The 17,872-nt window shown below is 42.3% G+C and overlaps 1 protein-coding gene across 1 annotated transcript in view; it reads left to right on the forward strand.

Moving 5' to 3' along the window:
* Iqgap2 (IQ motif containing GTPase activating protein 2) overlaps positions 1-17,872 on the forward strand; it is a 276,532-nt gene that overhangs the window by 202,252 nt on the left and 56,408 nt on the right. The window contains exons 14-17 of the mRNA XM_052159382.1: positions 4,520-4,610; positions 8,629-8,796; positions 10,969-11,111; positions 14,792-14,962. Of these exons, the coding sequence (XP_052015342.1) occupies positions 4,520-4,610; positions 8,629-8,796; positions 10,969-11,111; positions 14,792-14,962 (573 nt within the window). The remainder of the gene's footprint in view (positions 1-4,519; positions 4,611-8,628; positions 8,797-10,968; positions 11,112-14,791; positions 14,963-17,872) is intronic.

A 17,872-nucleotide genomic window follows, 5' to 3' on the forward strand; every position in this document is an offset into this window, starting at 1 on the left:
TTCCCAGATATCTCTGACTCTGGCTATGCTCTCCCTTTTATCTATAAGAAACCTAGGAGCAGTCATATTTCCTTTCCTTCTCTCTCTCTCTCTCTCTCATTCATTTGGTGCCAAAACTAGGAATGGCATAAATGCGCTCCCTTCTGAGGAACTGGACCATTCCAAGCCAAGCTACTGATCTGATGCTTCTACCGTGTATATAGATCTTTGGTTTTAATAAGTGTATATGCATTTATATATGTGCTTATATATATAAGCATATAGAGCAGCATATATAAGCATATGATATATAACATGATGAACAATATATAATGTGATATAAGCATATATATCACATTTTTATCTTAGCCATCAGCATGTAGTTTGCTAGTATTAAGTATATTTAACAAAGTATTAAAAAAAAAGAAAACTTGATTATAAGATATTTGCCTTGATATATTTTAAATTCCAAGGTGGGCAATTCAACCTCTAAAACGCAGCAAGAGTCAGAAAATTCAAACTTCACATGAGACTTAAACCGAGATGGAGGGGCAACTAGGAAATAATTAAGAACCCATATCACTTCTCTCATCTCGATTACATTTCCCCCAGCCATGTCATTTCCAAAGGTCAGATTTAACACTCCAACTGCATAATCTATGGTACCGTTAACTAAGGTAGAAGGTTCTAATATTGTAGAAACAAGAAACCCAGAAAATTTGTGGGTAGGGGGGATTTCTTGGCATCACCCAAGTTCAGGAAGTTGTGGTGTGATTTGCATGTGGCCAGGTTGCTGGTTTCATCCACTGCTTGCTCAGGCACCAGGCTACACCTGGCTGTGTAGCCAGGTGAAGGTCCAGCCCTCACACACATCCTTGCAGAGCCTGGAGCTCATGGAGACCCTCACATCCCCTCATCCCCTCGCATCCCTGCCGAGCCCAGTGGAGAGCAGTTATTAGGATTCTGTCTAAGCTCCACCGCACAGTTGCCTGGCAACAGCCAGGTAGGCCTGGCCCACTGTAAGAGGGGCTTCTTGCCCCCCCTCCTCTCTCTCTTACTCCTGTTTCCTGCTTGCTTCTCTCTTGCCCTCTTAGGCTCTTCTCCCTTCCTTCTCTCTCCACATGGTCATGGCCGGCCTCTGCTTCTCTACTCTCTCCCTCTGTCTCTTCTGACCTCTTAACCCCCTTTCCCATGCCCTGAATAAACTCTATTCTATGCTATACAGTTGCATGACTGGTCCCACAGGGGGAAGGGATGCTGAGACACTCCCTTCCCCCCCCCCACACCTCACCACACCCCACAGAACATATTCTTATATTTCTTTCTGTTTTTATGATCACAACACCAGTTTTTGGTGAATGACTAAAAAGGGAATTTCATTTCACATTGGAACATTTTTTTATTGTTTTCACTTTTGGTCTTGTGTTTAGCTCTCCTTTAGTACAACAGGGTCTCGAAACTGTTGACTTAAATTTGTTTGGTTTTGCAAAGTCTGGGCTTTCGTTTGGCTTCTGAGACCAATGCTTTCCTCTTCAGCGAAGGACGGCCGCCATTTTCTCGTCCAGGCAACGGTGGGTGCGGTCTGCCTCCTGCAGTGGATCCCTGTCTTCAGAAGATAGCTGAGATGGGAGGAACTTGTGCAGTGCTAGATTTTTTTAAACTATTCCTGGGGAGTTTTAAACTATTCCTGGAGGGTTTCTTTGGATTTGGAAACAGGAAAAACAAAAAACAAAAAACCCCTAGGGCCAATGAGAAGGCACAGAGGATAAAGGTATTTGCTGGCTACTCAAGCCTGGTGACCTGGGTTCTATTTTTGAAACTCAACTAAAGCTGGAAGGAAAAAAACTGATCCCACAAAATTGTCCTCTGACCCCACACATGTGCCACACATTTACACACTCACACATTACGTAAATGATGGTTTTAAATCCTGATTTCCTGTCTCTTCTTCAAGCCTCATATTCTTTCCCTTAAAGCCTTCAAATTTTCATTTCCTAAGCAATTACCAAGCTGCCTGCCAATGCTTCCCATGTGGCAGCGGTAGCTGGTGATGACTCCGGAAACAGACCTCATGAATATTTTAGAGTGCTGTGTGTTCCCCCCAATAACACCGGAGGAAACAGCGCGTGTCTGGTTTATGAGCCCTCACCACGCACACTATCTCGCATTTCTCCCGAGGGAAGCTGGTGGATGTCTGTTCTCCTTCCAGACCCTTACACTTCCTGAGCCCTTAGTGATGAAGTTTACCCCAAAGGATTCCAAGGCCAGAGTTGATTCTTTCTCCGTGCTACAGCTTTGCATGGGTATATGCATATCCATGTGTGTTTGTGTGTTGTGGGTACCCATGTGGAGGAGGGCTGCATGTATGCACATAAATGTGTGTGCATAGGCGTGCAAATGTATATGGAGGCCACTGGACAACCTCAGGTGTCATTCCTTCGATGCTATCCGCCCTGGTTTTTTGAGACAAGGTCTCTCATTGATCTGGAACTTGCCAGTGAAGCTGATTGGCCAATGAGCCCCAGAGATCCTCCTGTCTCTAACTCCCCGGTGTTGGAATTAGAACGGCATACTACCAATCCTGGCTCTCCTTCCTTCCTTCCTTCCTTCCTTCCTTCCTTCCTTCCTTCCTTCCTTCCTTCCTTCCTTCCTCTCTTTCTTTCTTTTTCTTTCTTCCTTCCTTCTTCTTTCTTCCTTCCTTCTTCTTTCTTTCTTTTTTTTTCTAATTTTCTTCTAATGGGTCCCAGGGATTCAAACTCAGATCCTTGGGCTTCCAGCTGAGCCATCTCCACAGCTTCCCCTAGGCTTCTTGGTTCCAGGTTTAGAGCACAACACTTATCCCTCCATAAGCACTTGCATTTTGAAAATAGAATGACTCAGCAGCCGAGCGTACACTCTGCTCTTCCAGAGGACGTGAGTTCAGCCCCCAGCATTCATGTCAGGGAGCTCACAACTGCCTATAACCAGCTCCAGATCAGATGCCCTCTCTGGATTTGAAGGGCAATTGCCGCCATGTACACATATAGACAGACACATGTACACATAATTGGGAATAAAGTAAACCTTTTAAAAAGTGGACTTCTAAATCTCTCCTGAATGTATTTAATGCCTGCTCATAAAGTTGACTTGAAGTCCCATGTAATATCTGCTAGCACTGTGCTTATAGCAAAATCTCCAGGATTCACCCAACTGTAAGACACTAAAATGAATTCCCTGCATTTTCACTGCTGCCATTACCTCTTTCTTAAGCCATTGTTAACGAAGTTGTTTTTTTTTTTTAATCCTGCATATTAACGCTTAGTTACGGTCTCATTGCTGTGAAGAGAGGCATGGCCATGACAACTTTGATACAGGTCAACATTTAACTGAGGCTGGCTTATAGTTTTAGAGATTCAGTTCATTATCATCTTGGTGGGAAACATGGCAGCATCCAGGCAAACATGGTTGCTGGAGGAACCAAGAGTTCTACATCTTGATTTGAAGGCAGCCAGGAGGAGACTCACTCCATGCTAGGCTGAACTTGAGCATAGGAAACCTTAAAGCCCACCCCCATGGTGATACACTTCTTCCTACAAGGCTACACCTGCTAATAGTACCATTCCCTGTGGGCCATGCATTCAAACACATGAGTCTACAGGGGCCAAACCTGTTCAAACCACTATACCCTTCTTACTTCTCAACCGTGTGCCGAAGCTAATGTCACTGTGAACAGAATATATTCTGATTGCTTCTGGCCTCTACGAGAGATCCTTAACTCCCTCTGACCAGTTACCATACCTTTGTTTCTGTTTTGTCTGCGTGTCTGGCAAACATTGGGTATCACCATTTCCCTCTGATCTAAAGCATCCTGGGGCAGCTTGGCACTTAGTTTGCCAACCACAGTTCCTGAATGTTTAACCACATAGCCATGGGTGACTCTTTAATAGAGGTGGCATTTGAGTTATGAGATCTGGCAGGAGCCAGCTAAGGCAGAGCACTATGGCCCATCACTGGTCCTAGATCATGGTCCTGAGAAGAAAGCTTACATTTCTTTCTAAGGTTAAACAGAGGAGGCATGGGACGTCCATTTTGAAATGGGCACTAGAGATTGGGGCTGCCTGGGACAGCAGCACAGCTCTGATGAAGAGCAGTGCTTCTCAGCCTTCCTAATGCCGCGACCCTTTAATACAGTTCTTCATGTTGTGGTGTCACACACACACACACACCCCGCCCGAAAAAATTATTTCATTGCTACTTCATAACTGTCATTTGCTACTGTTATGAATCATCATCATGTAAATATCTGCTAGGAAGCAGGAAATCTGATATGTATATGCAACCCCAGTGGGGTCATGACCCACAGGTTGAGACCCACGGAGCTAGGGGGATGATCTGGAGGAGGATTTGTGGCTTGCCTGTCAGCAGCTTGTGCCGCATAGCGAGGCTACCTGGTGCTTGCTAAGTAAGAAGTAGGAGGTGATAATAAAATGACTCCCAAAGAGCGGTATTGATCCGGTTCCAACAGGATTCATTGTTCTCTGATTCTATGCCACTGTTCCAGGATCCTAAGAATGTCTCTAAAGTTCTCTGGCTGGATGAAATACAGCAGGCCGTCGATGAGGCCAACGTGGATGACAACAGAGCAAAGCAATGTGAGTCCTCGTCTCCTTTGGCTTGCCAAAGCTGCCTTGCTTTTTTTTTTTTTTTTTTTTTTTTTTAAATATGAGTATGCACTGAAGTCATTCACTTGAATTTCTGGAGAGATGTGAATGCTTTTCCGGTTTCAGTCTCAGACGCATATCTAAACATACATGTAAACATACATGTCACCAGCTAGTTGCCCTGTTCCCAGTAACCAGGTGTTATCACCAAAGAAATTTGACAGTGTAGCCAAAAAAAAAATCAGAAAGCAAAAATATTTTGCAGACTGAAATTTTATGTTTAAATTGAATCCTTTTTCCCCTCAATTGATCCATAAGAAACTATTTGTTTACAATTTGATTTTTTTTTTCTTTCCATTGTTAGTAGAAGTTTTTCTCAGAATCAGATCAGAAGGCAAGGGTTGCAGGGAGGAGGCAGGGAGTGGAAAGTGCAAGGTCAGACTCTCACAGGGACTGGTGTCAGCTCTTAATCACCAAGGGCAGAGGGGGGGTGGTTGCATCTGATAGCTGACTCTGAAATAGTCTCAGTCAGAGACTGATGGGGTTGGCCAGTTGTTTGTGATCTTTTTATCTATGAAATTCTCTCTTGAGCCGTATAGATGGAAGAGTTCTAAGTTATATAAAAAGAAAGTAAGCTGTTTTGGTGAGATTGTTTGGTGGGTAAAGATGCTTACTGTCAAGTGTGATAACCTGGTTTGATTCCTGGAAACCCTGTGGTAAAAAAAGAGACTCCCATAAGTTGTCACACACACACACACACACACACACACACACACACACACACATGGTAAAAAGAGACTCCCATAAGTTGTCACACACATACACATACACACACACACACACACACACACACACACACACACACACATAAAGAAAAAAAGTTTAGAGAAAGATCCAACTTAAACCACAAAAACAGTCCCCGGGCTTGAAGTCCCATACTGTTGACAAACGCACAGCCTCTGTGAATGGAGGACAGGCCAAGTCTCCTTGAGACAGGGTGTCATTTCACTGCCAGAAAATAGTATTGTTAACCTGATTCCCCCGAAGACCCATAGGCCACTGCCTGGTGATGGGGAGTGGGTGGTATATGAAAGACATTAGCAGTTTTTTTTTTTTCAGTGATGCTGGCTCTGAATGGACCCCCAATCCCAGCAGATCCAAAATGTCACCATTTCTGTCCCAGAGCAAGGGCTTTTGAAAGTCAGATAATTAATGGAGTTTCCCCCTCCAGGGGCATCCAGTGAGCCTACTTAACACACCCTGTGGTTGCTCGCCATTCTAGAATTCCATAAGCAGGATACCTAGGTTAATTCAAAGGATCAAAAAGTTTATTGTGTTTTATACCTCTATTATCAAAGGAGATTCTGAGATGGCTTCTAAGTTGATACAGTAACATTCTCTCTTAGACTTCCAAAAGTATAAATTAGCCACCTGACACTCCCTGGCATGATTAGACTCCGTGTCATCCTCTTAGATCACAGAGTGCTGTGGGAACAGCTTAGCCTTCCAGATGTGGAGGATCTGTAAGGAACATCTGGACTTTATTTCCTTAGCTTGAAAAAAAAATGTGTTATTTTTTTCTGACCTGAACTTTTATGTCCTTAGGAACTTTGAAGTTGCTCCTAAGACTCCAGTGCCTAAGGGGGAAAAATACATTCAAGAGGGCTGTGAGAGTTACCGATTTGCACATACACTAAAGATAGCCACAATCTGCCAAGGCACTTGAAAGAAATGAGATTGTAATGTAGACACTCCTGCGATGCCCCCTACCTAGAGACCCAGACAACATAAAGCTTATTGTAGTCCTTGGTTTCCTTACATGGAGCCTGTGAATGTTGGGTCTGGTTCTCACATGGAGACTCCTGGCCGCTGGGCTTTAGGAAGATGAGAAGTCTCTCAGCTCATGTGGCTTCGTTGCTCTGCCCTGTCCATCAGAACCCCTCTGTGCTCTCTGAGGCCTGCCCCGTGCTGTGAGAGTTGTAATCCCTCCCATAATATGTAATGATAAAATAGCATTTTGTTTTTTACAGAAAAAGCTATGTATGGTCAGACATTAAAATGAGAATGTCCTGATTTCAATGGGAATTGTCTTGCTTTAAAAACAGTCTTCCTCCTCTGCATGAAAACTAACTCTGCTTGTAGGTCTGAATCAACCTAGATTGTTTAACAGAGGGCATTGGCCCTTATATGTCACCAAGAGCCAGACAGAAGGAGAGGGGCTAAGGGCCTAAGTTCGTTTTCACTGGAATATCTATCCCCAACATTTGAGTCCTTAGGGCAGTATTTCTCAACCTTCTCCACCCCAATCACTGTACCCCAAGGAGTAAATAGTTTCCCCCAACCTTTCCTCAGCCTGACATTACAATACCACAGACAAGTTGTATATCTGTCTAAGTATCCTGTGTCAACCCATTGCTGTGTTGGGTGTTTATTGTCTATGAATGCATCGCTTAAAGAGAGCCTACTAGTGTGGCTTAAGATGTAAAGCAAACTGTTTTTTGTTTTAGGTTTTGTTTTTTGGTGTTTTTTTTTAATTTATTTTTTTATTTTTTGTCTTCTAAGAAGTTTATAGGATATTTTAACATTTCTCAACAGAAATGTATTTGACTTTCGGAAGGTCAGTTATCTGACTCAACCACAAGCCTTAGTAAGCACTAAAGTCATCAGAATTGATGTTATGCATCCCTGGGCATTGGAACTGATCCGATGTCCTCCTTGGAGACCTCTGGGACAGACACTGGACCCTAACTGTTCTTCCCATAGACATAAATTGAAAGTCAATGATTGTTTCTAACAGAAAACCCAAACTCCACAGTTTGACTGCCACACTGGCATGCAGATATGAGCAAGAAGTGACACCAAACACCTGCGGACTTGGGGTACACGTAGTGCTAAAGCAAATACACCCAGTATCCTGCTCCAGATAAACCCAGAATTACTGATCCAACGTGTCACTTAGTTTGCAGGCACCTACTGTGCGCCACAGACTATGAGTAAAATGAGGATGAGTAGGGCCTCACCTGTTGGCTGGGACTTTTCAGAGGAGGGTTTTAGAACCTTGTTCCTCCTACTCCCCTGAGACCACAGACTTCTCAAGAGCCATCTCTTCATCCTGCACAGTGTTTCTAGGAAAGAGGAAATGATAGATGAGGTTCACCACCATCATGGCACAAGAGCAAATGCTCACTGCTGTCGGGACCTGTCACTCAGTAGCCAGCGGAGTTTGCTGGAGAAGTTCCTGATACTGTTTGTGAGCTTCTCTGGACTCAGAGCTTTGACTCCAACCTGGCAAAAGTCAACATGTGCTTCTTATTCCTTCAGCTGCATGTCTGTATAGTATTACATATATTAGGGATGCACAAACATAATTTGATGACAGTAATGTATTCAGTTCTAGTTTTATTCTGACCAAAAGCAACTTAAGGGAGGGAAGACTTTATTTGGTTACTACATCTAGGTCACAATTTGTCACTGACAGAGGTCAAGGCAGAAACCTGGATGCTGGGACCAGGGATGATCTCTGCTGGCTGGCTTGCTTTCTAGCTCTTTAGTGAGACTTTGTTCACAGCCTAGAACTACCAACCAAAGGATGGTGCCAACAACAATGTGCCATTTCCTCTTGTATCAATTAATAATCAAGACAATTTCCCCAGAGATGCCCACAGACCAGTCTGAACTCTACAGTTCCTCAATCAAGATTTCCCTTCCATGCACGCTCAACAGATTACATCACGGCAAACCCCAACCAAGTTAGCCCTCAGACCTACACAAGCTTAACCAGAATGTTAGAATTGTAACATGCCATGCTCCTATAGAACCTTCTTTTTACAACCCAAACTGATAGGTGAATTAGTGATTGGCCAGGTGTATATGGGCAGACTGTCAGAAAGAGAAAAGGTTTAATAGCAAAATACCAATGCATTCCTAGAAAGTTGAATTATGTATTTATATACCTTATATAAGGACAAAGTAATGACTTAACTGAAATGTTGCTTTTCTCATTACTCAGGGGTTACACTGGTCGTTGACGTCAATGAGTGTTTGGATAGAAAACAATCAGATCATATCTTGACTGTACTCAAGTCTTCGTCTAGTAATATTCATAACATACTCCCAGAATGTGCCAACAAGTACTTTGATACCCTTGTGAAGGCGAGAGAGTCGAAGACTGACAATGGTGAGCCTCCCTCATGACTTGATACAAGCATGTCACTTCAGACATGGTGGCTTCTATAGCATTGTGGTTTCTTAAATTTTGAGGCAATTATTGCTTTCACATCAGCTTTCACATTTCACATTAGTTCTGAAATGTTTAGCATCTGTGGCAAAGGAACTGCTTTTAGATTCTTTTTTGAAGCTGTAGTTATCTCAGCCTAATGCATAGATGTCACATCCTAGAACTGAGAAAATATAAGCAGGTCTTTATTACTAATAATTGCCGCCATTTAACCGTTTTGAGACACATGCATTACAATTACACATTATTAAATAGATATGAAGCAGGAATAGGTAAGTAAAATGTGACAGATCTTATACTGCAATATTAGCAGCCACCAAAGGGAGAAAGAAGATATATGTTACAACATGGATAACCATGAAAAGAGTAAAAGAAACTGATAGAGACAGTAGGTCATGACAAGATGGCTCAGTGGTACAAGTCACACACACACACACACACACACATTTAATTAAAAACAAAAGACCAACAGTTGTACAACAGTTGTACTGCTCATTTAAAGAGAAAGCTGTTAGTTTTTTTTGGACCCTGATAAATTGAAGACTTGAGTTTTTAAAACCAAAAAGCATGAGCACATACTTATATGACATGGTTATTCTGTTCAATTATTTGAATGTATTGAAACATTTTATGAAGACTGACACTCAAACTTTGATTTACCTGGAAAGATGGTGAGTCTTGTGGTCCCTTAGCTGAAGTTGACTTAGTTTAGTCAGAACTTTTCAGTGGTTAGTGTAGGTCTTAGGTCTCTAGTTTGGGTCAGAACTAAAGGCTAACTTTTAACAAAAATAAGGAAGCCGGGCGGTGATGGTGCACGCCTTTAATCCCAGCACTTGAGAAGCAGAGGCAGGTGGATTTCTGAGTTTGAGGCCAGCCTGGTCTACAGAGTAAGTTCCAGGACAGACAGGACTATACAGAGAAACCCTGTTTCAAAATAAATAAATAGATAGATAGTGCCGGGCGGTGGTGGCGCACATCTGTGATCCCAGTACTCTGGGAGGCAAGGGCAGGTGGATTTCTGAGTTCGAGGCCGGCCTGGTCTACAAAGTGAGTTCTAGGACAGCCAGGGCTACACAGAGAAACCCAGTCTCGAAAAAAGAAAGAAAGAAAGGAAGAAAGAAAGAAAGAAAGAAAAGAAGGAAGGAAGGAAGGAAAGAAAAGGAAGGAAGGAAAGAAAGAAAAGAAAGGAAAGGAAAGAAAGAAACAAAGAAGGAAGAAAGAGAAACAAAGAAGGAAGAAAGAGAAACAAAGAAAGAAAGAGAAGAAAGGAAAGAAAGATGGATAAATAAATAGATAAATAAATATACTATAATGTGTGGTCTATAGATTCATGAGCAAAAAACATTTTTTTCCACCAACATAAGCCAAGGCTGCCACGGACTTTTGTAGCCTGTCCCCACCTACCCAAGTCATGTCCTTTCCATCCATTTTTTTCTCTTTTTGTATGGTTATAGAGAGCATCCTGAGTCAGATCAGGAAGTATCTGCTTTACTTTCAGTGGTCTTCCTGTTGCTTCAAATCTTTTATTTTGTTATTTGAATAAATTTGTCCCCAGAAGTGACTTATCTCTGCCTTAAATGTGGGTCATGGTCCTTGTAAATCAGTTCTTAGAACATTCTGGATGACTTTATTAGCAAATACAATTCTGCTCACTGGTCTCCATCTGCTTGTGAGAGTGTCAGCATCTACAGGTAACATGCATTACATATTTTCTTTTGATTTTTTTGTTGGCCATTTTTGATTCAAGCTATCCCTATGAAAGAATTGGAGTCCAGAGTCAGTATTAGATTTTTCTCTTTCCCCGACTTGGGGGTGGGGTAGTAAAGAGCTGCCATCAAATACTCAACATTCTTTCCATTTTACTGTGTCATTTCTAGTGACTGTAACATAGACCACCTGACCACTTAGTTAAAAATGCTTTTGCTAGCTTATTGTATGTACTGGAACCTCTATCTGGTCTACCAGCCTTGACTTACCAATACTAGTTATCTCCTCCCATTCCCCAACCCTTTCTAACCAGAGTCCTAGTAACTAGACTGTTACTGGGCTTCTTTATAGGAAAGTATAAGAGCTCTGTTCCTCTCTAGACATTAACAGACTCTTCTTCTTTAGAGTCCAGTGAAGGTTCATGGGTCAAACTCAACGTGCAGCAGAAATACAACTACTATTACAACACGGATTCCAAAGAAGGTTCTTGGGTGCCACCTGAATCATGCCTGTCTAAAGAATCTTGGCTCACTGGAGAAGAAATTGAGGTAGGAGGTGGGGGGGGGGTGGAAAACTGTACTGTATAACGAGACATGTGATAGCTGGTCTGTTCTTCACCATGGATGTGATGGGAGGGACTCATCAATTTGAGTAGTGTGTAGGAAACGTCTTCTTGAACTGGAGTTGAATGTGCTGCCTTGCTAAATAAAAACAGCTCCATGTTCTGCCACAGCCAAACCAAAAAGAACAAGGGGAAGAAACATTTGCAGCTTGTCTGAGATGCCCCCCCAGGCTAAGAAGTCAACTTTCAAGTTTTTCTCATCAAAGTTACCTTCAACTAGTAATAATTTCTTAGTTGTTGTCGATGTGTCTTTTGTCTTTCCTCCCCCCTCCCCCTTTGCTTAATACTTAATGTGAAACCATTACAGCTAAAATCCATTTTCCCCATGAAGTGCTGGAATAGGCATCTCTGCTACAGAGAAGCACAGCCATCTTCAGGATAGCTCTAGGAACGACAACAGGGGGAGGTACAATCAACTGGTGGAAAAACTTTAAATGTTTGCTTCTCTGAGACAATCGCCAGCATGTTTTCACTGTTTGATGTCATCCCTGAGCACCCGTCTGGAGGCACTCCTCCTCCGGAGACATCACATGACTGCTTGTTTCTTCTCTCTTTAAAACTTGGCCTCCCTCCTCGTGGTCTCCTTTTCTCCAGGGACCCATAAGCCCCGCCTATTCCTTCCACCCAGCAATCGGCCCATGGCTTTCTTTACTAACATATAAAGAACCAACTGGGGATCAGGACCTTAGTGTCTACACCATCCCTTTTTAATCCCTACACCCATAAGCCCCGCCTATTCCTTCCGCCCAGCAATCGGCCCATGGCTTTCTTTACTAACATATAAAGAACCAACTGGGGATCAGGACCTTAGCATCTACACCATCCCTTTTTAATCCCTATATAACAGAACACCTGAGTTTGATAGAAACAGTGCATGTGTTAGTACATACATTAGTGTTGGCTGCTAGAGCATTACAGTATTGAGTACAGGATGGAGAAACCCATTCAGAAGTGTCTGTGTTAGCTTCAGTGGTCTGATATTCTTTCCTCTTGTATGGGACATTGGCCTAAGCTTTAGAGCATCAGTGATTTCTCCTGTCTGCCTCATCCATCTTAGTCTGGATGCATTCCCAAGTACACAGTAGGTTAGTTGCTGTTATTTTATATATACAAGAACTTAGTTCTAAAAAATAAAAAAGCCAATAAGAATAATGCAATAGAAAACATTGGTCCAAAATACCCTTCTCAGGCTCCCAAGCATGCAATAGCTTTGTTACTGTTTTACAAGCACAAGAACTCAGTTCTAAATATTTGCAAAGAAAAAAAGAAAAACAGCTGAAGAGTAAAGCTATAGAAAACATTGATCCAAAGTACCCTTTACAGGCTCCATTCTAAGTCACTTTCCTTTTATTTTCAATTCTCCTATCCTATGTAAAAGAACGAAAGAAAGAGCTTGGCGAAAGACTAGACCCTCTGTGACCATCCTCTATTAGATTTTGTTTTTAAGAACATGAAGTTCTTAAAACTTGCGTACTTAAAATATAAGTAGCTAGTCCCTATAAGTTTCCTTTCAAAAAAATAAGCAAAATCAATTAAACAAAAGACAAGAACTAAGCCATAAGTAGATGGTCAGGTAGCTATTGCTAGCACGGCCTTCTCCATGGGATTCGGTGACTTATGGGAATTGGGGCGGGGTAGTGAAGAATAGGAGTAAAGTCAGAGGGATGTGTCATAGGAATGAACCCTCTTGTGGGAATCAGATGTCAGAAGTCGGTTACAGTCAGAAATAGTCTCTCATGTGTGCCCAAGAGCAAGAATGAGTAAGTAGCTCTACAAATAAATTCTGTGGAAGCTCAAACAAAGCATAGTACTGTCCAAGGTATCACCAAGCAGTGTGGTCACTGTATCATTTGCTGGGGTAGGGGGCATATACCATCAACTTCGGTGTTCCTAAGTGGGGGAAACGAGGCATAGGATGGATGGAGGAACTAGATTAATTCTACAACAGAGGCTTTCCCATGTGCTTGTAGATTTTGAACTAACTTTTCCCGTCTCCCAATATTGGCGCTGTTTCTAATGCAGCCGCTGGCACATCTAAAGATGTACCATTGCTCTGGGATTCATAATGCAAGATGCAGCTCAGGAAACAGATTTATTCCGACACAGAGGATGAGTGGTGCCTCTCAGGGGAGAGAGTTGGGGAAGGCTGCTCAGCAGGATCGCCTCGAGCTTAAGACTAAATGTTGACCTCAAAAGGCATAAGGCTTGCCGACGAATCCAGATATTAGAATATGTTCAGAAGGAAGATGATGCTCTTACAATTGTTCTGTGTTGGAGAAGAAAAATACAATGCTTAAATATAGATCATATTAGCACATATTAGTCAATAAAGTCATTGGCCATTGGGTGCAATGGCACTCAAGAGGCAGAGGTAGGTGGATCTCTGGGAGGCTAACCTGCTCTACGTATTCCAGGCCAGCCAAGACCACCTACTAAGACCCTCTCTCAAAAATAAAGAACTAAAAATAAGTCAGTAGCCCTGGAGATGTTTTAGTATAAAAATATGTGCCACAAGCGATAGGGAGGAAATGTGTCCTGAGTCTGAAGATGTATGCCAGAACTGCCAAGGAGGAGAATTAACCTGAAGGATGTAGTTTATTAACTAATTTCAGATGTTCTAAGTGCTTACAAGTTGGGGTAAAGATATGAGAATGATGACTAGTGATGGGGTTTCTTCTCCCAAATCCCATGCCAGGATTGAAAAGATGTGCCCAAACTGTGAAGTAGCAGCATTGAAGATCTGAGTTAAAAACAAAAACAAAAGCCTGACTCACCTGGCATCCAAAGATGCCCAGATGCGGCTTTTTAATGCATTGAATATCCATCTCTTAAGTTATTAAATGGTGGAAGGTCTCGGCCTTTTAAAAATAATAATAACCTGGAATTATTGTCTTTATTCAATGAGTACACTTACATATGTCTTATCTTAGAATCTTCGATGCACCTTTAAATGATTTTCCTTTTTCTTGCTTAAACAAACCAACTGCTGCTTGCAGGCGTGCTGCATTAGAGTCTTCGGCTATAGGAATGAGTCCACTCTTTTTGTCTACGTTAGTGTGAAAAAGAAACCCATCAGGAGTCCGCAGGAAAACTTCTCAGAATGCCTCTTCTTCTTTTGTCCCTTCCTCTGGGCTTCCTGTCTGTCCTTGATTCCGTTTGTCTTTCCTCTCCCACCTGCTTTCTTCCTTGAGTATCTCATTTCCCCTGGCACATCATTTGGGGCTGAGGTGGGGAAAGAGAAACCTAGGACTTTATGGGTGCTGTCACTTCCCCCGATGCCCCAGGAGCTGAGAGAGTTGGAGGTGAGGCGCATTCTTATAGTAGTCAGCCTTGACCCTCAGGCAGTTTGTGATTCAGACCAGCATCACATGAGATCATTCCTGCCCTTCTTATGTCACTGCCACCAAGCTCAGGGGAGTCAAAGCTCATGTCACTTAGGAAAAGGCTAAGCCAACTCAGCCCTTCGCTCCTGTCAAATCTGTCTATAAACCAAGTCTGAAAGAACTATCCCTTTCATTTTCTAAAAGCCATCATTTCCAGAAGCTGTTCTCTGTGTTCCTTTCGCCCGATGTGTGGAGAGTAACCTTAAGACGTATCTCTTGCCAGGACATCGTGGAAGAAGTCACATCACATTACATCCGTGAGAACATGTGGTCTGCTTCAGAAGACTTGCTTGTCCGCTTTGAAGCCACAAACTCAGGACCCATCCTTAGGGAGGAGTTTGAAGCTAGGAAAGCATTCTTATATGAACAAATAGAGAGTGTGATCAAAATACAGGTATGTGAGTCACCTACCACAGATACAGCACATTGTCCTGTCTTCTGAAAATGCTTGCTTGGAAAATAGCACCGACTACCGGCATTCTGATAGTGCCAATGTGGGCTCTTCCCTGCCCTTTTGGGGAAAGCCTTTAAAATGGGGACTGCCTTAGTGATGACGTGTTTTAACTTATGGCCCTCAGAAGAGTATTAGGGCTTGCTCAGATCTACCTGCCATCAGTATGGTTGGAACGAAATGGATACCTCAGATTGGGTGTTGAAAGTGTACTCCAAATAGCAGCTTCTCCACATGTCTGCTGCTGTACTTGGAGTTTCAGGGGTTAGTGGGTGGTCATTAATGTCCAGCTTCTTCTAGCCTGAGCCAACAGAAGAGCAGATGAACTGGGGCACATTTAACCTCTCTAGGGGTCTTCTTTTTATAATGGTTACTCTTTGTTTAGACCTGTGGGAAGAATCGTTAGTACCTGTTCTTTAAAGACAACAACAGCAACAACAACAAAAATGCTTAAGTTGAGCTTTCCCACAGGCAGGAAAAGAATTTGGCAGAGTTAGATGTCTCTCCTGTGTTCTTGCGCCACCTTCTACCAGCCAGGATGCTAGCTTCCCAAGGTCTGTATGTGTGTCCTTTTCAACAGAGGCTAAAACAAGCATGCCAGTGATTGGCAAAGCTTGAGGCCTTTGCTTTAGCTGGTAACTATAAGGTTTTTCCAAACTGGAGGTATTTTTGGTGGTAGAGTTTCTCTTTCGTGGCTACTGATAAACTCCTGTGCCTTTTGCTTTTATGTTATTTGGGACTGAGGATAATTTGGTGATCTTGTATCTTTCATAGGAAAGATGTTGGAGTGTTTTCTTGTTGTTGTTGTTGTTTTATTTTTTTGCTCAAGATGTCAGCAGAACCTATGACTTTTTTTTTTAAGAAATCTGTTATAGACTTGACATTTAGCATTTTCTATGTGAGCCTATAAGCTTCTAATTAAAAATAGTTCTAGCTTATGTGTTTAAAACACAGCCTAAAAATAGAATCATCTACACCCATAAAAGCTAATTCTAATTAGGTACAAAATTCAAAATATCAGTCAGTGTGATACAATTTGGAGCAGCCCTGTGCTATCCAGTCTTGAAACAATGTTGCCTTTGGGACTCTTCCTGAAGAGTCCGCCTTTAGAGACTGATTGCCCTTTGGAGTGGAACCCGGCGCTGGAAAAGGACCGACGTGATCACATGGGGCCTTGCCCCTCCACCTCAGCGGTGGTTCAGTATTGTCTCTAAACTCAGAACTCTTCCATCATGCCTTCTTTCCTTCCATCTGACGAATTTCCAACAGGAATTCCATGAGGTCTAACAGTGAGGTAATTACACTGATGCAGCCCAGAAGTGAATACACTGCCTTATAACCTTCTTACCCATAAAACCAAATGATCAGGAGGCAAAAGGCATCATGTTAACCTAATCTCTCATCAAATTTGCTAATAGATGCCTCATTAAAGAAATACTGGAAGGTTTCCCCCAGATAAGACAATTAACTTTCTAGACAGGTAACTGGCCCAGACATATAGTCTTAAAATTTTTAGAGAATATAGAACCAATTCTTCTTGGCCCAAGCCAGCCAGATCCAAGCTATATTTGGAGTTCATCAGAAGATGTCCAGTCCAACACCTTGGGAGGGAAGCCACTGTTTCCAGTGATGGCAGTTGAACCCACTGCGTTCTGTATGCTAGGCACGTACCCTGCACTAGACCCCCAACAAAACACCCAATTTTAGAACAATTAGAAGTCCCTAATAGAATTGTTTAAGTGTTTGTCTCAGTGGTACAGTGTTTACTGGCATTCCTGAGGCTCTGGGTCCAATCCCCAACAACAATAACCACAACAACAACAAAAATAAAAAACAGAAAAATCATCATAAGCAAAGAAAATTTTATTTATATCACATATATAGAAAATGAATATAATTTATAAAATGTAAGTAAACATTGATATTTTTCAAGAAAAATTTATAGTGTAATTCTCAAAGGATTTAATAATGAAGCAGTGTGTGTGTGGTGGCGTGGGTGAATGAATCAGTAACAACCATAACAAATGCAATTGTGACGTCATCAAGTGTAAATGAATGAAACTTCAGAGTGAAAAATAGACATTGAGGAGAAATTTAGCAGAAAGCAAAGAGAAAGAATAACTGATAAAGACACATTTCCTCATGTAAAAACTGTGATATCCTGCAGGATCATGAGGCTTGAACTGGATAGGTCCCATTGGAGACGGTGATTGGTTCCTAATGAGGTGGTAGAGGTGACTCAGAGGACACTTGGTGGTGAACTAGTAGTAAGATTGCTGGTGTTTCTGTGGAAAGAGATAAGAAAGAAAAATTATCAAACAAGACAGACATAACTACAGTGGAAAGATTTTCCCCTGATTGACGGAACCTGGGTTACATCTCTTAGGAAAGGACGAGTGGTCTGGAGAGATAGCTTATCAGTTAAGGGCATCGATGCCCTTCCAAAGGACTCTGAGTTTGGATCTCAGGATCTATGTTATATAGTTCACATCTGCCTATAACTATAGCTCCAGGAGACCTAACACCCTGTTCAGGCCTCTACATCCATACAGATGTGACTGTGGTATGCACAGAGCAAAACATAAATTTAAATCCCAGCCCTAGGAGTTACTGACTTACTGAACTTAAAGTGAGGAAGGCCTCACGCATCCAGGCCAAGAGAAGAAATAGCTTGTGTGAAGCCAACCAACTTCAGAGCCTGAGCAGGGGCGTCCTCTTAGGGCATCCCTGGTGCTGACCTAATAGACTTAGCTTTGTGGGTTTGCTAGACATTAGAAAGAGAGAAAAGAATTGTTCAGAGCTTCCTAGCTCCCCTGTATCACAGTGAGTTTAGCATCGTGATTAGAGTTCCGG

Source organism: Apodemus sylvaticus, chromosome 16 (genome assembly GCF_947179515.1).
Source record: "Apodemus sylvaticus chromosome 16, mApoSyl1.1, whole genome shotgun sequence".
NCBI classification, from domain to species: Eukaryota; Metazoa; Chordata; class Mammalia; order Rodentia; family Muridae; genus Apodemus; species Apodemus sylvaticus.